The sequence below is a fragment of the Monomorium pharaonis genome, chromosome 11, assembly GCF_013373865.1.
Source record: "Monomorium pharaonis isolate MP-MQ-018 chromosome 11, ASM1337386v2, whole genome shotgun sequence".
Classification (NCBI taxonomy): Eukaryota; Metazoa; Arthropoda; class Insecta; order Hymenoptera; family Formicidae; genus Monomorium; species Monomorium pharaonis.
Genome location: NC_050477.1, coordinates 12,644,748 through 12,670,500, shown reverse-complemented (window position 1 = coordinate 12,670,500; position 25,753 = coordinate 12,644,748). Strand labels below are relative to the sequence as shown.

At 29.2% G+C, this 25,753-nt stretch overlaps 1 protein-coding gene across 9 annotated transcripts; it reads left to right on the top strand.

The window, feature by feature from the left end:
• Nucleotides 1–1,060: 1,060 nt before the first annotated feature.
• On the top strand, nucleotides 1,061–25,474 carry LOC105833267 (cleavage and polyadenylation specificity factor subunit CG7185). Of its 9 annotated transcripts, none has more exons than XM_012674874.3 (13): nucleotides 1,077–1,845; nucleotides 4,118–4,186; nucleotides 4,859–5,083; nucleotides 6,232–6,459; nucleotides 6,561–7,037; nucleotides 8,662–8,706; nucleotides 9,342–9,468; nucleotides 9,726–9,839; nucleotides 11,295–11,572; nucleotides 13,050–13,347; nucleotides 13,789–14,053; nucleotides 17,798–17,878; nucleotides 18,850–19,287. In XM_012674874.3, exons 2-13 carry the CDS (start codon nucleotides 4,184–4,186, stop codon nucleotides 19,010–19,012), a joined length of 2,304 nt encoding a protein of 767 aa, XP_012530328.1. In that variant the 5' UTR covers nucleotides 1,077–1,845; nucleotides 4,118–4,183; the 3' UTR covers nucleotides 19,013–19,287. The 9 variants fall into 9 exon arrangements, with proteins under 9 accessions (XP_012530331.1, XP_012530325.1, XP_012530326.1 ...); XM_028191296.2 differs by having other exon boundaries at nucleotides 1,082–1,160; XM_028191295.2 differs by lacking the exon at nucleotides 4,118–4,186 and having other exon boundaries at nucleotides 1,102–1,160; nucleotides 1,700–1,845.
• The last annotated feature ends 279 nt before the right edge of the window (nucleotides 25,475–25,753 follow it).

Here is a 25,753-nt window from a genome sequence, read left to right as displayed (position 1 = left end):
ATTGGTATATACTTTTAAAATTAACAATATAAACCAATCAAGGTGCTTGTTCACTCTGACGTTAGACGCTCATTTTCAGCGTCAAAAGACATCACGTGACTAAAAATAAAGATACCCATTCGTCATTTTTAGTCACGTGATGTCTTGACGCTGAAAATGAGCATCAAGCGTCGGCGTGAAAAGGCACCTTAAAGCTCTCAAAAAAAGAACGAAATATGCCTGCCATTAGATGATAAACTTTTTATTTTGCAATAAAAAAATAGCCCCAATGTTATATAATTATTCGTAGTTCAATTGTTAGCAAATAAACGCAATTTGCTGGATTTTTACAGCTTTTGCGAGTCTTCGCTAAAATTAAATAACAGCACGAGATATCAAAAATCAAGTAAAAAAATTGCAATGTTATTTATTTCGAAAATAAATTTAACAATCATAAATTATTATCATTTTTATCTTGTTTGCACTGATTTGTAGTAATAAATGCAATTTTAATACAATTACTTTAAACAAATTGATCCAAATTAGAGTTTTAATCTTAAAAGAACATTGACAATAAATTATGATTAAAATATCTAAAATATAAATGTGAACAGGCGAGATTAAAATGCCGAGGTATTGTGTTTTATTGAATTTACAGAAAAGATTTATTATAAAAAGCTAATGAATTATTAAGTTTATAAGTTGTGTTAATTATAAATTATGAATTTAATTAAATATCTATAATTATAATTCTAGTGCCATTTATAATACTTTTCTTGTTTAAAGTTTCACATTTTTATATACTGCTTCTAATTGGTTCCACCATTTAATTACGAAATTGAACACAACCCAAGAGATGGATGCGTTCTCACCGAGCGCGTCATGCGCGTCATCCTTCGCGTCCAATCAAAACATCCATTATATTTTATCATAATAAAATGGGACGTTTTGATTGGACGCGAAGGATAACGCGCGCGACGCGTGACGCGCTCGGTGGGAACGCACCCATAGAGGATCAGTGGCCAGACTGTATTGTGTATAGAGACACTAGTTTTCCCCATAATCCAACGACGCTTGGCGCCTTCTACCGTGTCGCGACTACAGTACGCGTCGGTGTACGTAAAATGGCGGACGGTGACATTGATTTGTACGCCGACGATCTCGAGCAAGATTTCGCGCAGGTAACTCGCATTTTTCTTTAATAGCAAATAAAAACAATAAGGCCGCGTTTTTATTCTCCCTGTATGATCGAGGAAAATAGCCGTTAGGAACGATTTGCATTTTAACGTACTTCGTACTCGGCAACGAGACCGCGACGCTCCGTTGACGCGACGCGCCGCATCGCGCCGCGCCTCGTCTCTCATCTCGTCTCATCGCGCCGCAACTGTGAAGCTATTACTGTTCCGAGATTCGATTCCGCACGTAACGAGAACGAAGCTGAGTGTATCGGCGCCATAGTGACCGGGCGACCGTCTCTAATGATCGGCTCGCGCTACTGATTTTTCATCGAACATAACTGTGTGAACCTCTGAACATTGCTCGCCGGCTCGAGCGGCTACTCCGCGAGCGAGCGAACGAACAAACGGGCGTCCGCGTGTGTGCGCGCGCGCGCGCGCCAGCAACGAACGGGCGAGTAAACCAACTATAGTTAGCAAGAGTATAAGAGACGAGCTTCACTCCAAGAGTGTTTATATTATCTCCTTCCTGTTGCCGCGCGCAGTTGACCGATCGCCTGTCTAGCTAGTGCCTGCCTGCTGCCGTCGATCGCGCGCGCGCGCGCGCGCGTACTCGTTCCCGGAGCCGCTAAAAGCGCTAAAACAGTAATACGGGTTCGCAACAGGAATCGACCGCAAAATGGTGCTAGCGGTAAGGCGAATATCGTGTAGTTAACTCTTCACTTTCTATCCCCTTTCTTATCCCATGCTCTCCTCTCCCTCCCCCCCTTCTTCTCTTTCCTTCATTCTTCCACTCTCCTCCTTTGAACTCTTACGATTTTCGATCCCCTCACGCGCACGTATATTCTTTTACATGCAAACATTCACACATGTATACACGCACGCATATATAACATCGCAGCGTATCGCATTGCATGTGCGATTACATTTTCTCTGCATTCTATTTTTTTTCTATATTGATTTTTTATATCTTGCATTTTTTAAATATTTTTTCTCAAGGAAGTGCAAAAATTGTTTGAAATGCCACAGTAGAGATTGAAACCTACGTAATTTTATTATATGTACAAATCAAACTTAAAAAACTGCTTTAAAAAACTTGAGTTTTAATCGAAATTGGTGCCAAATAAGATTATAAGCAACTTTTACTTATCAATTTGACACAAAACAGTGGAAAATTAATTTGGATTTAAATGCACTCTTAACTATATTTTTTAATAGTATTATGCATTTATTTTATTTCTAAAATTTTTATTTTATTTCTAAATTATTTTAGAAATAAAATTAATGCAATTATATCTTGCAGAAGCAAGTACATGCAAAAATAATTGAAAACATGCGTGCATGTATGTGTGTATGCACACATAGGTACATTGCAGCATATTATATTGCATGTAAGATTTCATTTTCTTTTTTTATATTTTATATTTTCTATTTTTGACTATTCTTCACTCTTACGAGAAAGCACAAAAGTTATTTAGAATATTGCAGCAGGGATTGAAACCAATGTAATTTCATAATATATACAAATCAAATTTTTATTGCTAAAAATTAAATTTTAGTTAGAACAGGTGTAAGATTATAATTTTGCTGACATTTGGTGCAAAATATAATGCACGAGTTTGGAATTAAGTATACTTTTATAACTTTCAAAAAAATGTTTTTTTACGTTTGTTTCAGAAATAAAATTAAATAGCTACATTTTGTAGAAGCATGTGCAAAGATTAATTAAAAATAGCATGTTGCACTTAAATACATTCACATAGAAGAATATTATTGCTAAGAAAAAGTAATTATTTAGTTTACTCTTTTCTTTTAATTAACTTAATTACATTTAATAAAGAATATTTCTTTAATAACAGTCTTAAAATAATATGGTCACAAATTTTAAAAAAAGTTTTAACATGTATTTTAAAAAAGAATTTATACCTCTTCAAAGGATATTACAAAATTCTATCGAATTAAAGCCAGAATAATAAGCAAATCAAATTTTTTCGTCGACATAATATTCTTCATTGAAGTGTTAAATTTATTAGGATATATTTTGAATATATTTGATACTTATAATGAATTTATTATAGATTAACAATAAACTTATAAAATTAGAACTTGAAACTTAAATAATACTTACTGAATTAGTTTACAATATTTTTCTCTATGTAGGATTCAACTAAATTTAACAAGCTTTAATTGTTTTCAATTTGTTTACAATAATTAGATAGGTAGTTTATAGCTAAAATTTGTTTCTTATCATTTATTCACTAATAACAAAAAATTTAATTATTCTTACATATAATTGAAGTCTTTTAGATAATGTTAGTTTATTGAATCCTAAATTAGATGTTAAATACCCGATATCTTGATTAATGCATTAATATACAAATTAACTTGATTAAATGTATAAACTTGATTAAATTTGGTCAAAATATTTAATTTATATACATAAATAAGCGATTACTTATGATTACTTTTTTTTCTTTTAATAAAGACAGATTAATAAAGAATATTTTCTTGATAATAGTTTTAAGGCATATACTCGTCACTCAAATATTGGAAAAATTATTAAAAATGCATTCAAAAAAGAAATGTGTGTATACTCTTTCTAAGAATAAAATTTTATCAAAGAAGAATTAAAATAAACAAGTTGAACTTTTGTTTTAACTTAATATTCTTGGAGATTGGAATATTAAATTACTAGGATTTACAATATTGTTTGAATAAATTTGATACTTATTATGAATTTATGATAGATTTACAGAATGAATTTATTAAATACTTAAAACAAATATTTTTTAAATTTATAGTAGGTAATTTATGGTATTTTTCTATTAATATATTTTTTGTGTCTATAAATCCTTGCGCGTTTGTTGCATCCAAGTCAAAACTTGTATTGAAATTACAATGACTTCAATCTCTGCTCTATCCTCACAATACAAAAGATCTGTAAATCTGCATATCTGTTACAGTCGAAGTGTACGATTGGTTGATCGGTTGAACCACAAGGTGCGCAGGAAGTCGCGTGTAATAAGAAAATGGTACATCTAACGATTTCTTACATATTGATGTAATTTATTTTCATAAATTAGTTTATGTACATTGGGCTCTTTCCAAAATGTCTTGAGATTATGTTGTTATATTGAGCGTTTCAATTTTGAGACTTTTAAAAACTGGTTTCTTTAGACTTGGATTACTCTGTTAATTCTTTTGTTTATTATTATACTTGATGCTCAAATAACAAAATAAACTCAATACGTTTATTATAAATTTGATGATACGGTTCTTTTTTTCCCTAAAGAGAAAGGTTCTCTAATTAATGAAAAAATTCTTTACTTAAGCTTTTATTAAACAAACAGAAATTATACATATTTTGATAATGATAAAGAAATACCACAAGCTAAAGTAATGGAATATTTATCTGACATTGTTACTCTCTGCTCAAAATATTTTGTCTAATTATTTTGCACTTTGACTGTAACATATTCAGTATATACATGTATTCATTAAATAGAGATTATAAAAATTCTGTCATTGTATACGTGCATATATTTTATATCATTCAATTAAAAAGTCTGCTTTTTATCTAAAATATAATAAAATTACTATTTAATATAAAGTATTACGCGTTTCTTCCAACATCAAATAAGTGTTTTCATCATAAATAAATTAAATTGCATTTACTATAATGCTTGTTTATATATCTGTTTCAGGATGAATTTGCTGGAGACGGTGTTGATCTTTATGACGACGTGATTGCCGCTCCAGCGGGTGGTAATGGTGGCGTCTCTTCCGGGAATGCTGGGGAGGGTGGTGGTGACACCACATCTCCAAATGAGGAGACTAATGGGAACGCACCTTACCATCAGCTCGGCAATAACATACAGCCGAATCAAATTGGTAGACGACACCAGTTATATGTTGGCAACTTAACATGGGTATGTGTATATGTGTGTGTGTGTGTGTGTGTGTGTGTGTGTGTGTGTGTGTGTGTGTGTGTGTGTGTGTGTGTGTGTGTGTGTGTGTGTGTGTGTGTGTGTGTGTGTGTGTGTGTGTGTGTGCACGGATTGAATTTTATTATTTTAAACACTTCTTATTTTCCTGTCATTGTTAATGTAAACCTTTTATTTTTAATGTATAAGCATAGCATAAAATATAACATGCAATGAGAATTTTCTCTTACAATTAGTCCTCTACCCTCAATATCATGACAGTCATGGGACTATATGGATTTTGAAAAGATTTTTATCATAATTAGTAAAATTTAATAAAATTTGAAAATTCTTCAAAATTTATGTAATGTGTTACTACTATTATACGACGATTTTAAAAGTAAATTTTAAAAAATTCCATGTATACATTATGATAAAAAACTTTATATACTTATAAGAATTGTTTAAAACGTAATATCCTACATTTTCTTATTGAAAATTGTTTATTAAACATTAATGAAATTATGATATGAACTTTTGTTACCAGTGGTATTAAACAATAAATAAGTTTATCAAGTCGACTTTCTGGCAAATTTGTTTATTAAATAGATACAAGTGATTAATTTACGACATAATGACTTAATATATTCAGATCAGCAAAATGTAAAGAAAGCTCTACAAAAGATATAAGGTAGATGTAAAATAAATTGTAACATTATGAATAAATTATAACAATAAACGAATATCGAGATAATTTATCTCTCTTTCTGTCTTTGCTTCGTTTACATTTTATATCTTTTGTAGAACTTGCTTTAAATTTCGCTGGTTCGAATATATCAAGTCGTTATGTCGTAAATTAATCACTTGTATGTATACCTATAGAGGGCCAAAAATTAATGGTCAAAACGTTGTTTATTTAATAAACAAATTTGGCAGGAAGTCGACTCGATAAACTTATTTATTGATTAATGAAATTAATAGTATAAATTAATAATTTTTTAAACTTTTATAAAAATTTTTTTTCTATCTTTATATTTTGCAAAGTGAATAAAACTTTATACTTTTTTTATGAAAAAAATATTTAAATTTTAATTAGATATTTTTTACTACTCTCTTAATTGAAAATTCTAATAACGACTAAACGAATCTTTCAGTGGACAAGTGATCAAGATATAACGGATGCTGTTCAAAGCATCGGTGTGACTGATTTTGTGGAGGTAAAATTCTTTGAGAACCGTGCCAACGGTCAGTCCAAAGGTTTCTGTGTGATATCATTGGGCTCGGAACAGAGTATGCGAATATGCATGGATAGGCTGCCTAAGAAGGAACTGCACGGACAGAATCCTGTAGTAACTTTCCCTACCAAACAAGCTCTCAATCAAGTATGTATTATTTATAATATAAGAAAAAGAAAAAAGTTTTACAGCGTACACAAGTAGTACGCTAAGAATATACACAACAATCGTTTTTTATGTGTTCTCAGTTTGAATCGCAGTGTAAGACGCGACCCGCTCCGGCTCCGCAACAGAGTCAGAGCCAACGTCCTCATAATCCACATCAACATCAGCCACCAATGCCACCTCATCAACAGCATCCCCAACACCCTCAACATCCTCAACATTCACAACAAAATCATGGTCCTAGAATGATGATGGGTCCTCCACAGGGTGTAAGACCGCAAAGGATGCCGCCGCCTGGAATGGGTCCGCCAGGTCCCGGCGGACCAAGTCAACAGGGTCCGCCGCGTATGCATGGCCCGCCATTGGGGCCAGGCCCAGGACCGCATCATCCATTGCCTGGTCATCCTAATCAAGGCCCGCCACCTGCTTATCAACAGGGACCGTGGAATGGACCACGTCCGAATGGTCCTCCGGGACCACCTCGAGGACCCAGTGGACCTGGAGGTCCACCTCAGCAAGGTCCACCAGGACCGGGTCCTGGCCAACATAGACCTGGAATGGTACGTATCATAGATAGATATATCTATATTCCTCTTTTAACAGGCAAAATGTACTTTTTAACATACATTGCATTATATTCTCATATCATTGGCATTGCCTTGATAAAATTTTTTCTCTGAATTTTTTATATTTTAGATTTATTAATTTTTTTGAAAAAATATGAAAATTGAAAATTTTGAATTTGAATTTTAAAATTGCAAATTTTCCAATTCTGTTTTTTTTTTTTTTTTTTTTTTTTTAAATTGCAAAATGAGAAATCTTAAAACCAAAATTTACATATATGAAGATTTCTAAAAAAAAATGCAGACTTTATTATATCTTTTCATAATTTTCTGATTTTTATAATATTCTATAATTATTCTATAATTTATTTCTTTAAAAGTTATAGAATATGTCAGGAATTCTTAGAATAGGTATCAAAGTGCTCATAATGCTAAGAAAAAAAAGAATTTGTCAAATAAGTAAAAAAATATTGGCAAATAATATAAAGATTTCTTTAAGAAAAGATGTAGACTTTTTCATATTTTTTCATAATTGCTTTAGAATAAATTTTTTTGTTGTAATGGGATTGAACGAGCAGTATATGGCAAATAGCTGAAGTGGGGGTCATTCTATTTCTTTTAATTAAAAAATTGTATTAGATAGAATAAAAGGCACATATTAAGAAATTTTTCAACTATGTAGATTTTAACGAAATGGTGATAAAGTAATGTTTTGAAGGTAAACTTTTAAAATTGGGTTTTAAAATCAAAGTAAATAAAGTATTTTGACGCTATAATATTAAAAATTATTAGCACAAATATGTCTTACAATTAAATTGATTAAAATATCTTTATACGATTACTTTAGACAAAGTGTTGAACTGAAAAAAAATTTCAAAAATATTCAAATTTTTTCTAATTCTAAAAAATACTCCAATTTGTTAAAAAAATTTGAGAAAATTTCTAAAATTAAAATTTATATAGAAATTTAAAAAAATCTGAGATAAATAATTTTCAGGGTCTACTTGACATTATGTTCAACACTAAATGCGATTAAATTTGGAATTTATTTATAACAAAGTTTGTATGTTTTGAATTTTATTTAGGTCGCAAATGCATATCTTGAAAATATATATCTTAAATTACATGTATTAAAAATCGCAATAAGAAATATTAATATAAGAATATAAATTGTATTTTTAAACAGACAATTAGGATATTGAGTGCTGTCGCTAAAACAAAAATTGTTTTAAAAACATGAAACAATGTTTAACAATATATAAACTTGAATTTAATAAAATATATTTAATTAAGATTAATCATATAAAGAAAAGGAGGAGAAGGAGAACAGATTGCTTTAAAAATTATAATTTTATTTTAGAATTTTTTGTTTTTTAATCTTAAATTATGTAATCTTGAATCTTTAATTCTAAATTGTGCAGAATGTGATTACTAAACGTTTAAAGCATCTCTAATAATTGTTTTAATAAAATATTTATAAAGTTTTCAAGATAAATTTACATAAAGCGAGCTATATAGTTTTATAGATCTGTACAATTTTTTTAAAATCGTTTAATGCATGACTGCTATATCATAGTAGATTTAAATATGTTTTGCACTTACATGTCTTACGCGTAAACAGAGTTGCACTAGAGACCTTTCAGAAGCTAATTATCATATGCCACAGGTAACCGATAATTGAGGTTTTCTTTCTTCAATTTTATTTTTAAAACAAATCTGTTTTGTATTTAATTAATTATTTTTATTATATTATTTGAGTTACCACAAAATTTTAGTTTTAAAAATTAAATCTTGTGTAAATAATTGGCTATTTAGAAAAAAACTTAACTTAAGAAATAATAATAATTGTAACATTACGCAATTAAATATTAATATTTTAAATATATTAATTCTTTTTAACTATCTTTAAATTAAGTGGGACGTACACTTTGTTAACGCATTAAATATCATCATATAATGTCCGCTACAAGTATTGTACATATATATATATACAAATTTAATAAATCGATTTTTATCAAATATATTATATCCAATAAAAATATATAAATAAATACTAAATATTTAAGAAAAAATATTTAAACATTCTGTGTTAGATTTTAATATATATTAAAGACTATTTTTTTAATATACCAATTTTACAAAGAATATAAATTTTACAAAATGTGCTTAACATCCAAATTTGTTTTTTACAAATTTGTTCCCTTATTCCCAAAAACTGTTTGTTTTTCTTATGGAGATAGACAGTAATTATTTATGTAATTATGATAGAGTGAAATAGAATCTTCATCTGTCTTCATTCAGCAATTTCATGGTGGTCCGCCTGGACCACCCGGTCAGGGACCTCCACGTGGCCCACCTGGACATCCTGGTGGACCTCCAGGGGATCCCAGAGGAGCGCAACCTCGTCCCGAATGGAATAGACCACCAGGTTCGTGCGCAGATCGATTTTTGACTTTGTTCTTTTGAACATTGGTTTACTTTTGTCTTATTTATAACAAAACTTTTAAAATTTGTTACTCCTCTGAAACATCTTGGATGCTTTTGTGCATGATTGCGTAAACGAGAAAAAAAAGGGTGGGAACTTGCAAACAAAAATGTGTCGAAGTAGTAGTAGTGCACTATGTCATTTTCAATTTGCTGACAGCAGCTTGGTATTACTGATGAGACTGTTCGATATGTGCATAGGAATGCATCATGGGCCTCAGGGACCACCAGGTTTCCCTCAACATCAACATATGCAAGGGCCGCAGCCTGGCCAAGGCCCACCACAGAGAGGACCTCCTCCAGGTTCTATGGGTGGTGAGAGATTTAGAATGCTTGTTCGATGTTACAAATCTTATTAGTCATTTGCTACACCATGAGTTGCATGATATTGAGGGAAATTGATCTGGCAGAAGCATTGAGGTGCAAGGTGTTTCAAAGGATCATTTCATAATTCAAAATGACTGAAACTGTATAATTATTGAACCTGTTGATTTCTAATACATTACTGTATGTTTTATTGCACCATATTTACTACATATTTTTTCGAGTGAATTGTGATGAAATTGTTCATGATTTAAGGTAGTTCTATCACATAAGATTGGATTTTGCGAGTATTCAATAGGGCCCCCCCCCCTTTTTTTTTTTTTTTTTAAATACAGTATGAGCCTGCTAAAAACATGACAACATGAAAGCCATCTAGAAGATTGGCATAAACATAACTTGTGTTATTATATCGAATCATTTTATTTGAAAATCTAAATTTATCTTTTACTCCAAAATTTTAATTGTTGAATTACAAACGCTTTAACTTAAAATATAAATGGTAGCCACATCTGTGTACAATTAAAAATTTCAAAAAAATTTAGATTAATTTTTTTATTAACAACTTTTTTAATATCTAATCTTGAATTGTTTAAAAAAATATATTGAAAAATTGTTATGAGAAATCTCAGGTACATTAGTTAAAGAAGTATAGACTTAAAGATTTGCAAAAATCTGTGTCTTACATGCATCAATGTTTTAATAATCTATATTTAGTTTAATTTTTTTTACAAAAAAGATCGGCAACCAACTTTCAATTAAGAAAAAAATAAATATTAATATCAAACAATATTATATCAAAACTTGGAGTTTATCTTAAGATTTTTGTTTGACGATTGAACTACCTTAATATTATCTAGATGTTTATTACCGGAAACACCTAGAATTTTTAAGAAAATTACTTTTTATTCTTGAAAAACCATTTTTTATGGTCAGAAATAAATTTCTCTGATATTTTATTAATACTCAGAAAAATTTTTGGAATTTTACTTTTAAATTAAATTCCATTTTTTTTAACAAAGTTTATTTTTTTTATAATGTTAAATTGATTAGCAATAAATATATCATTTTGCGTGCGTGCGTGCATACGTGCATGTGTAAACTTGTGAATCCCAAGAGAATGTATATGAATGTGCCATCTCTATATTGTTAATCTATTTTACACACACACACACACACACACACACACACACACACATATATATAATCGACATAATTTTAAAATTTTTCAATAATTTTATTTAAAATTTGAGTAAACATTCTGTTAATAGAGAAATAATAATAATTTTTTTGAAGATATAATTTAACTTTAAAGTAGGATTTACTTCCATTATTCATATGTTCCATTATTTAACATTATTCTTACATATTTATACAGTCACGAAATGTTTGTTATTTATGTTGGGCAAATGAAAAATATCTTAAGTATTAATTAAATACATTCATTAGGTCCAGGCGGACCGCCTCCGGGACACGGTGGACCACCCCAAGGCCCTCCTCAAGGCCTACCAGGTGGTCCAGCACCTCATGTTAATCCTGCATTCTTTCCACAAGGACCACCTCATCAACATCCTGGACAACATCCACCGGGTCCTCCTGGCCCACCTCATGGTCCACCACATGGGCCGCCTCATGGTCCTCACGGTCCTCCTCACGGTCCTCCTCATGGACAATCGCATGGACCACCACATGTACCGCCACATGGTTATGGACCACCAAGTGCACAAGTATTATCTTATTATCATATTTAAATTTAACTCACATATTTAATCGATTAACGGATAATCTGTCTGTAATATAGATTAAATTTTAATTCTTTATTGCACAAATTTTTCTATTGGACACATTTTATTGAATTTTAGTATTGTACAAGGGTAATACAAGAAATAAGAGGAAGTTCCATTTCTTTTAGTTGAAGTAAATCTTGGAGCTAATAATAATTTTACATCAATTATTAAATTTTTTTCTGTAGATTGTATGACACTATAAATTGTCGGGCTTGAAACGTAATCATAAACTAAAGCTTAAAAAAATATTTAAAATTAATTTGACCATTAGATTTAATAACTGCTATTTTAATAAAGAACTTATTGTGAAAAATATTACTTCAATCAGGATTCAAATCTGGAACTTCCTCATTTCATGACAGATATCATTTTAACATATGCATGTGTTTTTGAAATCAGTAATTCGTAATTTTTTTAATTAAAATTGTTAATTTAAAAAATATGTCAAGTTTCATGAAGATCAAACTTTCAACATTTCTCTCGATTATTTTGACTATTATATTGGATCTGCCAAATTAAAAAATTTTCCAATTATGAATATAGATTTGAAATTAATTTTAAAAATATTAATGTAAAGATCAAAGCATGTTTATTATTTTTATTTCAACATAATTTAAGTTCCTGATTTTTGCTTAGAACTTATTGTTAATTCAAAGTAATTACATGTTTATGTTGTGAATGTATGATTCCGTCAAAATCCACGGAGTACGCGAGGAGGAAAAATGCCTCTTCTTCTCGCGACTCCCTGCCTTTTCTGTTTCTTGAGTCACCTATCCAAAACAGGAAAGCTCGAGCTACAGTGGCTAGATTTTATGTATATATATATCTTAAAAACATAACGATTACCACGATAAATTAATTATAAAATATGTAAAACATAAAAAAATAAAAATTGCGGGAAAATGTACAACAAAGCGTTAGTATGTTTTAACAGTTACTATCTTAAATATCTTTTCTACAAAATAATTTGTCTATCTTATATTAAAACAAGATTTAAGATTAATTAATTATTCTTGTTATAATATATCATAAACAGAAATTATTTACGTTATATAAACTATTATTTATTTGCAGAAATATAATTAAAAGATATAATAATATAATTGTGCGATTTATTTAATGGCGAATTCGGTTGGGTGCACTAGTGCGCACTAGTGCGCCCTCGTTCAGTGTTTCGTATTCTGTTGGCTTGTATTTAGAATGGGAAAAACTAAACTGCACTAAACGAGGGCACACTCAGTGCGCACAGGTGCAATCCAACCGAATTCGTCATAAGTTTGATGTTTATGTTACTAATGCTCTATAAAAATTTGGCGTTATGTAAAACGGAGCAACTGTGTAGATACTTGTATTTGAAAAATATTTGGATGCAAATAGATTCTTTGATACAATTTTGTCATGTTTTTATATTGTACAGGCCCCTTACGGAGCACCCGGGCCTGATCATCGCCCGGAAGGTCCACCGCCACTCACTGAGCAAGAATTTGAAGAAATAATGGGTCGTAATCGTACGGTATCCTCGTCCGCAATTGCGCGGGCAGTTTCCGATGCCGCGGCAGGCGAATATGCAAGTGCCATAGAGACGTTGGTTACTGCCATCTCTCTGATAAAACAGTCCAAGGTAGCTGCAGATGATAGATGTAAGATATTAATCAGTTCTCTGCAAGACACTTTGCGTGGTGTCGAGACCAAGAGCTATGGATCTGGACGTAGAGGTGAGTTAAATGTATCTGCGTGTAGTATACGAGTACCTCGTCATTACAATCTATTATTTTGTTGAGGCATCAAAATTCTATAATAATAATAATATATGGAAGAGAGGGTAATCTTTACTTAAAAATTTGCCAATAAAACTCAAACATAATCCATTGTGTCTTCTCACTAAAGATGAACTATTTAATATTAAAAAATTCGTACATAAAAGATGGGCTCAATCTTGCGACTTGTAATTTACAATGTCTTTTACATGGTCTTTTATTCTCCCTTACATTTTTAATTAAAAAATTAGTCTAAAACAAGAAATATCGGTAAAACAGGCGACTTTTTTAAAAGAAAATTAAAGAAATTTAAAGAAAATTAGTCAAATGGAATTTAATAGTTTGAATTTGGTACTAATGTTAACTAATGTTTTTTCGGTGTAACAAATTTTGTTACAGAGCGTTCACGTTCGCGTGACAGAGAACGCAGTCATAGAAGACGACGTGAACGATCCAGGAGTCGTGATCGTGAATATCGTGAACGTAGCAGAGACCGAGAGCGAGAACGTGACCGGGAGCGTGATCGCGAGAGAGAAAGAGATCGTGATAGGGACAGGGAGCGCTATTACAGCGAACCATATCCAAGAGAACGTTCACGCAGCCGGGAAAGAGATCGCGAACGTGAAAGAGATCGTGAATATAGAGAGCGAAGCAGAGAAGAAAGGTAAGCCAAATAATCTCATACCAGACTACTTTCTTAATTGTATCGCTAATTTAGTACGTAAAATTTATTGTACAAAAGAAAAAATTTTGTTTGAGAGAAGCTTCTCTTTACGAAAAATCTCTCGATTATTAGAGAGAAAAAAGAAATTGTTTACATCGATACTAAAATATCTAATTCCGTGAGAGATATCGTTCAATAACAATATGTTAGAGTTAGAAATAGGATTATAAACAACAAAGAAAAGAAGTTTCCATCTCGATATCCATATTTTTTCTTCGCATACGATACATGGAATTCATATTTGAATCGATAGATTCTCTTCCGTTTTTGAAGACATCGCCAATGAAGTTTTATATTATCAAGGTGTTTACGGAAAAACCTGGAATTTTCAGAAAATTATTTTTAATTCTTGAAAATCATTGACTTTTATGAAACTTTATTAGTCTTATAGAAACATTTTTGGAATTTTAATTTTATATTTTTTTAAATTTAAATTCCATGTTTATTTTCTCACAGTTTTTTTAAAATTATTTTTTCTTAATGCATAATTGGAACTAGCAATAAATATGGCATATATATTTATGTACATTTTTTCGAAACTTGTATTTATTTAAAAAAAATTTTTTTAAATTAAAATTAATAGAAGACAATACATTATTTCAAATGGCACTGATCATATTCTACACAAAATAATTGTACACGATCAGAATATTCTACACAAATATATTGTACACAAAAAAATTGTACATGGAAAAACTGTGCACAATAATTAGCTTTGAATTAAAAATTGTATACAAATATATTGTGTAGAAAAATTGTCCACTACACAGTTTTTCTATGCACAATACATTCGTGTGCAATTTTTAATTTAATAATAATTCTTGTGCAGTTTTTCCACGTACAATTTTTTTGTGTACAATATATTTGTGTAGAATCTTCTGATCGTGTACAATTATTTTGTGTAGAATACGATCAGTGGCTTTCAAATTGGCGTTGCGTGCTTAATTACATTTCAGATACTATGCTTTTGATGAACTAAATCCATATTATCATTCACAAATCGTATGCCATATTTAATACATATTATTCCTTATTAGAACATTCTCAATTTTAATATTCGATACTTAGGCTTTTCTTTATGATTGTATGATTAAGGACATTAAAAGGTATAATAAAATAAATTTATTTCCATGCATTGCATTAAAGAATTTTCTAATCTTATTTGGAATAAAATTCCTAGAAAATCCGGGAGTTCTCAGGAAATTCTTTACAAAATTTGAGTAAACATCCTGATTATATACGTTTGTATCACGATGAGAATCAAACATGAATCTCAATAATTATTTTTATTAATTGTAAATACAGAACATTCTGCAAAAATAACAAAGAGTAGCGATCAATATATCTATAAGCAGAAAAATATGTGACAACTTGCTTATCGATATTTTGATATAGTGAGAATAAATATAAAAGCGCATTTTTATTATCTCAGCCGTAACAGTGTCTCATTCATTACTTCAAATCCTATCATACAGCCGTTTGAATTATTGCGCAATAATCACACAAAAAAGTATGTTTATCTTATACTTAATTATAATGCAACGATATTTATAGTGATTGCTGCAATTTGTGAACTATTATGGATACAATTATATTTGAATTTGCAAAATTATGTTATATCATAATTTCTCTGGTTGTACGTTCTATCAATTTTTTGTGTATAATTATGATCGAGTATTTTTCAAACATTAATGTATAAGGTCTTACTGTATTCCTACATTTTTTAAAAATAATAGTTTATATAGTTAATGATATAGTTTATTCTATATTGCACTATACATATATTATATATATATATATATATATATATATATATATATATATATATATGATATGTATATGTATAAAACATGAGATATAACAATTAGTATTTTAAATTAGTTGTATTATTTATAAAGAATAAATTGCAGCATTATTGACCGTCTACTATCAAAGTGTACTATGAAGTATAGGACAACATAAAGATTATAAGTTGTTTATGGAAAAATAAATATTGAACAATTTCACTAAAGCGAAGCTAATGTTATATTTTTATTGTGTATAATTTTAATACGAGAACAGCTTTATGGCGCTATATTTCAGGTACACTTGCGCGAAAATTAAACATAATAAAGTGAATAATAACTTCTATATTCTGTCCGGCGAGAACTCATAAACGGAGCAGACGAGTTTTCGTTCAGTTTGCGCGGGAGTAACCTCCTCTACACCGTCTTACTGTTCATACTGCTCATAAATGCCAGCCACAGATAACGCGGAGCCACCAGAATCAATAATTATTTTAAAAAATATTCATAAAAAAGCTCGATTTTGCGCTACAAATGCATTTTTCTGCTAGTATTTACTATGTTTTACAGTTTTATGACAGAAGCCTAGCTAGAATATTACTGAATGTTTGGAAACACCATTATTTCTTTTAAAGAAAAACGAGGTATATAATAAGAAATAAATATTGGCTGCTTTTCTTTTAGGAGACATAAATCGACACAGGTTGCGGATACTTGAGCACAATTTGCCACAGTTAAACGGATAATATGATATACAGTGTGTACGATAACTAACTTAACAATAAAATAGTAACCATACGTATGGTATCAAGTAACGCCCCCTTTATTCTCTACTCCATTTATGTGCGCTCCGTTTATTTTATGAATTCTCGCCGGACAGAGTATATAGAAAATTATCCACGGTTTGGTATAATAATATATAAAACCTAAAAAATTATAATTGTCTTTATTTTTAAAAAATTATGTACTTTCTCAATTTGTTTATAATTCATCACTTTCTCACACAAATTCATGTGTTGTGTAAAAAGCGATTGTATTCCCTTTTTGATTTTCCTCACATATGCAGGCCAAATGTAACTTTTTTTATAAGCACATGTGAAACAAGTTCAGACACACGATTGAGTGTAATATTCACGTTACACGTGGCTGCTTATAATTTTTTCACAGTTTAATTTTAAGACTCTTAAATACATTGTGTGTCTACATCACCTTTTATGTGGTATCTCACTATATATTTTATAAGAATAGTTCACAGTGAATAGCGACGAAAAGTGCTGACTGCTGGGTAAAATACAGCTTGCCGGCATAAAATATGCAAATATGCGTAATAAAAGCAATCAAAAGATATTTTAATGATAGGCATTATTCTAATTCATTCTCATGTTGTTCTGAAATTTGTACTATAACGTTATGGAAACATGAAACCCTGTAATCATATACGCAAAATTATATAATTATATGAGAAAAATTAAAAATAAATTGAAAATATTCTAATGTATTATTTAATCTCTATTGTGTAATATATTTCTTTTTACATTGTTTTATTTGGTATATGGTACCAGGGTTAATGTTAAATCATAATGTTGTCCCGAATCACTTCTTTATTATCATTAGTATTCACTTGAGATGTGTATATTAAATCCTTATTTTTATAAATTGCCACATTGAATTACAATTGTGTAATTCATACACTCGGGTTTCTTGTATTTTTATGTAATTACTATGTAATTTATAAAATAGCGTAAGTCTCCCGCAAAATGTCTCTTCTGTTAAAATGGAAACGGACAACGATCTGCGCGATTGTCTCTTTTAAAATAATTTTTTATGCTTTTAATGAACTGTACTAAGCCTGGTTAATACTATCTATATAAATCGTCATAATATATCCATTTTCCATTAGTACAACACGTCAATCAGCCAGGCCAAGAGTAAAAGAAGAACCGCCAGAGACGACACCCGTCTCGTCTTCCAAGGCGACTAGGTAATTGATTTTTTTTATTACAGCGAATGCATGTAGATTTAAATAAGCGTTAAGTAAACACAATAGGGAGTGCCACGCGTTTGTTGCGTGGATGACATCAATAAATTTATGCTCTCTTCTTTATTTCTTATTTCGGACATTAAGGTATCAGGGACAAAAAATCATATTTGTAGAAAGAATAATGAATAATAAGAAAAGCTTTAATAAAATGTTTAAGATAGAAAAAAAAACAAAATTCTTCGATTAATAAATCTTTTATTGTAGGATTTTATATAAGGAAGAAATCAGGGAGAAACGTATTGGTTTTAGATATTTATATTGTCATTGTAAAAGTTTTCTAGTTATGTCTCTGTAATTATTGCGTGCCGATTTATTTATGTTCATGCGCTTTCGTGCACAAAGTATCAGTGAAAAAAAAATCAAGTGAAAAAGACAAAGAGAGCGGTATACGTTCCTTTGTATTCATTAATAACACGAAATTAACGTTTGTAAACAATTGTGTCATACATTTCGAGATTATACATCTGCATAGATTATTTACGTATTGTTTATGTTATATTTACACAAATTTTTTCATGTAAATAATGCAAACAATGTAAATTATCATAAATTGAATAACATAATATACAGAAAAAAGTAATTATAATATTATTAATATATCTGCTCTTAATATTAATAAAAATGTATAATTTTATTAACTAAAAAACAATATATTATATAATTTTTACTATATATTTTTTTCTAATAAAATCTGACTCTTTGATGATTCATAGATTATTGTTTACTTAGGTGACGCATAAAACGTAATTCACATTTACATAGAGTTCATATTGTACATTTACGTAATATAGATTATTTATATTTTACGTGTAAACGCTCGACCTTGATTTGTAGTAAAGTGGACGCGTAGATATAACGAAGTATGCAAAGTAGCATTAAAGTAAGATAATTGGCTGACGTGACTTGTGTAGGTATTATGACGATCGCTACAGAGAGCGCGAGCGAGATCGAGAGCGAGAATCGAGCCGAAGACCAACCGAGCGGGAGCGGGAACCGGAACGGGAACGTGAACGGGAACGAGAGCGAGATCGTCGAGATGAACGGGCAGACTCTTCACATCGCTCAAGACATTAGAGAAAAGAAACAAGCACCGAGAGAAGACAATGCGAGCAAGGCACCTGTCGACGTGACATAGAATCGATGATAAAGCAGCAAATGCAACAACAATAACAACACACACACACACACACACATACATACATACATACACACTGCGCGATCCTCGTCTCTTAATCTTTGAAGTAAAAATATATATTATGTCACTTATAATGTATGGATATAATTTGTGACATCCAAAGATTATTAATGATTATTAATGACGCGTGGCATTAACGAGAAACATTGTAGGATTATACGGTAAAAGGGTAAAACTTCGAGATTTGCCTAACAAATTGCTCTTAGGATAGTACGAAGATTTAGTAAGCTCCAGCAGGCAAAATTTTCTTTTAAAATTTATTCTTAAAGCTATGATAGTCATAGGACAACATACAACTCGAAGAAATTTATTTTTATAATGTTGGTAAAATTTCAGTAAAATTTAACCAAACTATTTTATATTACAAGAAGGATTATGAGAGTTTTACTATATAATTTTAGTAAAATTTAATCAAACTACTTTATATTACAAATAAGTTTATAGGAATTATAATTTTAATGAAATTAACTGAAATTATAGTAAAATTTTTATAATTTTCTATACAATATAAATGGTTTAATTGAATTTTGTAAAAATTTTACTAAATTTTACCAATATTATAAAAGTAACATTTTTCAAATACCATGTGCCTTATGACTACCATTTTATGAGTAAATTCTGAAAGAAAATTCTCCTCGTGCACATAGAATTTTGAACGTTCTTGTCTTCTTTCGAGATAGCCGAGTTCAAGCTCAGTATAGAATATAATGAAATCTTTTCATTGATCGCGGAGTTTTTTGTCTTACATGCATATGTATTAATATGATAGATGCACTACATGTATACACGTATACATATATCCATGTAACTGTGTTATGATTAAGGAAGTATTCATTTAGTCTGAGAATGGGTTTGTAAACGAATGATTATTGCACATGTGTATCGGGGGAGGGTAAGAAAAGATGGAAAAAGAACGACATCTTGATTCGGGCTCGTCCAAGATTAATTCGCAGTGACAAGAAAAACTGAGAAGGGAAGCAGCAAGATGCGACGAAAACAAGAATAGGACAAAGAAGGAAGAACGAAGATATATCTACGCAAGAAAACCAGCAACCTTCAGCACGGACGAGATTCAAGATTGTATCTTAACGTAATACATATATACGCTTTCAAAAAATACAAATGTCAAACATGTCTTTACTTTATTCATTTGTACACACAAATTCCTGATAACAAAAAAGATAACTATGTTTTTGTTTCTGCGAAGTTCTTGAGTTTACAAGTTTTTCAAAAAGCTGAATCGTTAATGTGTGTGATATATATTATATGTACACACAATACATATATAGTATTATGTGTGTGTTTTAATTTTCTGATATGTGTTATTTATATGAGATTCGTAAACCTTTTTATTTAATATCAAGAAAATTGTCATGCATCCGAGTTAATGATGACGAAAAAAAATATATTTTATTAAGTGAGATAATTTTATTATTAAGGAAGAATTGATTCTATACGATTCGCTTTTCGAAAAAACGAAAGTATTAGAAAGGAATATGTTTTATAATAAGAAATTAGGAATAAATGTATTGATATCATGTTTTTGAGCTCTATATAGATTATTGTTGCATGTATTTTTACCAAAAATACAGCCTGCAACATAATCTATTACTATTAATGATAAATTTCAATCACATTACGAATGTTTTTGTAATATTTTTATAAGACCAAAAATTCTCGTACAAAAATTTTACATAGAAATAAAAAATATCTGGGAACTTGTCTCACAAAACATTATATAACACAATTATTCCTATGCAAAATAAACAAAGCCTTAATCTTTTGTGTTGTAAATTGTAAAATTAAGTTTAAAAAGTGCATGAGACGTTGGTTACAATCATACTTCGATGTGTTATAACGAAGTATAAAGACAATGATTATTATATCATTAATATTATTGATATACAGGTAATATTAAGAAAATCAAAAGCAAGTACAATCGATTATTAGTCAAATTGTTCACTTTATATTATACAATATAACGTCGATTTATGTATCATAAAATATCGACATATCAAACACAGTGCACAATACACTAAATTGTGTATTATATTTTTATAAATAAGTGATATGAACAGTTTGACTATAAATACAATTTTATTGAGTTTATTCTTCCAATACATTAATATTTTGCATTGTTTCTTCCAGTACATTAATATTTTGCATAATAGAGCCATTAATCTTGAAAGAAACTAAAATTTTCAACAAAATAGTTTTAAAATATAATTAGTTAAGTCATATGCATTTAATTTTTCAGAATATTAATATTTATATTTGTAAATTTATTAAGCGCAATAAGATTTGAAATTTCGCTAAATTAACATTATATATATATTTTTTTTTTAGAAAAAGAGCAGAAACAAACAAAAATTTGTGACAAAATGTATCTTAGGTATAATTTAATCTGAGATATTTATACAAATGTTTTTTTTTATGTATGTTTACATTAATGCTTTTCGAAAAACGGTTTTTCTTTAATTTTATTCGACTAACTTTAATATAATTTTACAGGATGGAATTTTATCTATCTTTTTTCTTTTTTAGGAATGGAAGAAATGAATCTTAAGAAAAAAAGATATATGCGTTAAAGAAACGCGTATATTTTCAACAGCAGAATGTCGTGCAAATGTTCCTGCCTTCTCTATGCTATATAAATTAAGAACATCATGAATTATTTTGCTGTAATCTTGAATAATCTTATAACTCTGTTCAAATTCTTTGATTGATATACAGTTAAAGATTACGGAATGCATTTACCGTTACGATCTACTACTATCCATCGACACTTAAGAGTACTCACCTTTTTTAAGACGAATGATTTCTGCATGATCTATACGCATCCGAATGTTTTATTTTATTTGTGTCGAAAAACTTGACAAACCCAAAGAACGAATCTTTTATTTATTTTATATATAAATTACATAATACACATCTTTGACATTTTTTGACAAAAGTAAAATTTTGAAGAATTACTTAAATACTCGAGATTTCTCGCACATTTAATATCATTTGAATGAAATTTTATTGTAATTGCATTGTAATTTTTTTTAATTTGCGGAAATAAGATTATTTTTGCATCAATTTTTTACTTTTATCCAATAAGAATTCATAGAAATTTTTTAAAATTTTGAGAAATTAAGCAAATTGTAAATAACGTATAACTATGTTTAATATTATTATGTAGTAATATTTGATATGTTACATTTAAATGTCACTAAAGCAAAATATTGCTTGCTATTTTTTGCTGAATTATTTGAATGGCGTATTATAATAAGTGAATTAAATTTTAACGTGCGATGTTTCTTTAATGAAATTCTATTGCATTTAAATTTATTCAAGAAACATAACATTTATTGAGAAAAATACGAATCCGTTTTTATATGCCACACATTACAAATATTTCAATAACATAATATCACATAGAAGTATCACATAATTATAATATATTGTGATATTCATGTTTTACAAAGATATCGAAATATCTTTTAAAGCCGCGCACAATATATTCATACTGTAGAATTGTTACATTTTAAGAGACTAAGAGATGTACGATATATTGTCATGATAAAAGTTCAATGAGCTTCTAAGGATGTATTGCACATATTTTCAAAATTATGAAAAGATTACAGATTATTCTATATTTAATTTACAAATACAAAAAATTTTACAAAACTAAGTTCAGAATCACAATGAAATTTTGTATAAATAAATACTTAAATCGCTTTTAAAGAAGAGATTTTTTCATAATTTTGCAAAATATAATTTAATTCTTAACACATTGGGTGCGACGTCAGTCTTTGGGGGTTGACACTGAACTTGCCGTTTAGCCGGCATGAGTGGGAATTGATAGTATTAAACTTATAAAATAAATTTAGTCATTTGTATAATATAAAAAAATATGTTTGCACTTTTTTTAATGTAGTTTATCGAAACGTTCTAAACATAGATGCTCTCAAATTATGTCTTTCCTCTTTTGCCGTTTTACTTACAAATAGTCGTTCCTTGGCTATTGTTTTTTATCGTTCCTAATCTTGTTATCTTTTGTTTATACTTTTGATGCTTATACATTGACTGAGCTCCCACCCCTCCTCCCCAATGGTTTAAATAGAGAGTGAAACAAAAGTGTTAAACGCGTTAGCTTCCGTTTATACATTGTACGCCCCCATCCGCTGAACGCTTTACGCCGGCTGAACGAAAAACACCAAAATTGGCTCCGTACCTAACATGTTAATAATAAAATTAATAAGCTATAAAATGTACAGTAAAAATATAATATTATTGACGCAACTTTTTATATATATCTACTTAATTTAAAGCATAAATATTAACACATTCCCAATTTCAATTTACTTTGAATAGACTGTACATGTGATACATCCTTAAATTAAAAAATTATATAAATTATTGAACTTTACGTATCAATTAGAATTCTATTGTTTGATGTTTTGTGCACGGTTACGTACAATCGCAAGCACAATCGTCTGCATATAATTTATTCCTACGTATATATTTGTTCATTTTTATTCTTAAACCTTATTTGCTAAGTGCACATTTTATCTCGAGAGAAAAAAAAGGTTTGTTCAACTCCGGACTTTGAAAAATCGCGCCGATGTAATATAAGTCATCCGTTGCGATTATTTATTATATCTTTGATTTTACACGTAGCATTTTATTTGCGTAATTCGCTCTTGTCCGAGAAAACAACGCGAATTAAAAGTTGCCTGGGAGAAATGTATATGGACGTAAAATGGGTAAGTGCAAATCACTAGAATAGAGAACTCTGCATTTACTTATATTTAATTTTTAATTATATATTATGTATAATTTCTGCGTACAAATACGAAAGAATTATGCATTCTTTTTATGAAAATAAGCACTTCCATTTACTTTCATGATCCTTTTGGAAAAAAGGATATACATACATACATATACATATATATGTGTGTGTGTGTGTGTGTGTGTAAACAATTTAATGTATAAACGTAACTTGTCTTTTGCAAATCATATTAACGTGTTGTCTACTGTGTTATCAAAATTCTAAAAAAACTTTTATTCATAATCTATTATATATGAATTTTGATTATATAATTTTATATTATGTATATTCGAGGTATTAAAACACAGTGGAGAACGTGTAACATCAACGTAGTAAGATCATCTACTTGAAGTGCTTCGTCTTTATAGAATTCGATCTCGTTGTAACTATTAGCAAAATGATTACCATTACCTTAGGAGAAGATGTATCAATATTATAAGCTCCTCTCAGAGGATCTGTAATTCACATCATATTTTAGGATAACATTTTATTTAAAATGTCATAATGTACATTTTGAATACATATATGTTTAATTCTTCAAGTATTTTCCATATGTTTATATAGTACATAAAACATTAATATAAGTAATATAATTAATATTAGTACATAAAATTATAAATGTTACCCTAAATTCTGATACGAAATACGGTTCGTCTAAAATGAGCTTCCCAGAATATTTATTCAATTCACATTTTCTCTATCACCAATCATTTCATAGTATACTTTATTTTATAAAGTTTAATGCTTGATTAATTATTTTTAAAATGCTAAATTTGTTAAGCATTGCGATCTCAATCTGCAAGAGTAAAAGCGCAAAATCAACTATTAAGAAGGATAAATTTTTTGCTTCCATAAATTGTATTATATACTTGATTAGGATTATGAATAACATGCGTTTTTGTAACGAAGTATTTTCTCCGCGATCAGCGCGAATGTAAAACTAGGCATTCGCATTTAATGCAAGTTTTGCAAATTATGGCTTTCACTAAAAAAGAAGACAAAACGTCCTTGCGAATAATTTAATGTACAATCGTAACTTAATATTTTGCTCAAGAATTAATAATGCTCAAACCGTATTAGCTAAAATTTATTGGAAACAAATATATCAATATATTATATAAATATATTAGAGTATGTATTGATATATAGGAAATTTTTTAAAATTTAATATCTTAATTAAGATCTGTCTAATTTTTTATACTTTCTTTAATAATTATATACAAAAAATTATATAGAAATTATGTAAAAAACTAACAATAAGGATAACAAAGATTAGCTCTAGTCACATCATGATATAAAATTACAAGGTAAAGTTTTGTACATTTTTTATTACCATTTAAACTGTGATATACACTCGTGCAAAATCTCTTATTAGTAAATATTTTTCTAAACTTAATAATTTCATCTAATAATAAGCTTTTTGTTTTATTTTTATCAATACATAAGTAATATTTGGTGCTATTACATTATGAAATATAACGTGTTTGTACAGATAAATAGACATCGTCTGAATTTGTGTAAACAATTTTTATATGGATTTATTTATTCATAAGAATACATCGATATTTAAGTATCCGTACAGATCCGTATACAGATCTTACTGTAAGTTACAGACTTTATGTTATATAAAAGTATACACTATTAACTAAATTACTAAAAGTAACACTAAAAGTTTCAGCACTCTTGAAATTTTTCTCATATTTCATAAAAAATTTTTAATAAGTGTTTAAAACTTAAAAAAAAATTTGTATAAATTAAGTACTTTTATAACATTTTTTAAAATACTTTTATAACATTTTTCTCT

Excerpts from the sequence above, each read along its gene's own strand:
- LOC105833267 (XM_012674871.3), top strand. The coding sequence starts at position 1,104 with ATGGCGGACGGTGACATTGATTTGTACGCCGACGATCTCGAGCAAGAT. Across the intron at positions 9,840-11,294 it reads TCCTCCAGGTTCTATGGGTG|GTCCAGGCGGACCGCCTCCG; the intron begins GTGAGAGATTTA and ends TACATTCATTAG. Across the intron at positions 14,054-17,797 it reads GAGCGAAGCAGAGAAGAAAG|TACAACACGTCAATCAGCCA; the intron begins GTAAGCCAAATA and ends ATTTTCCATTAG.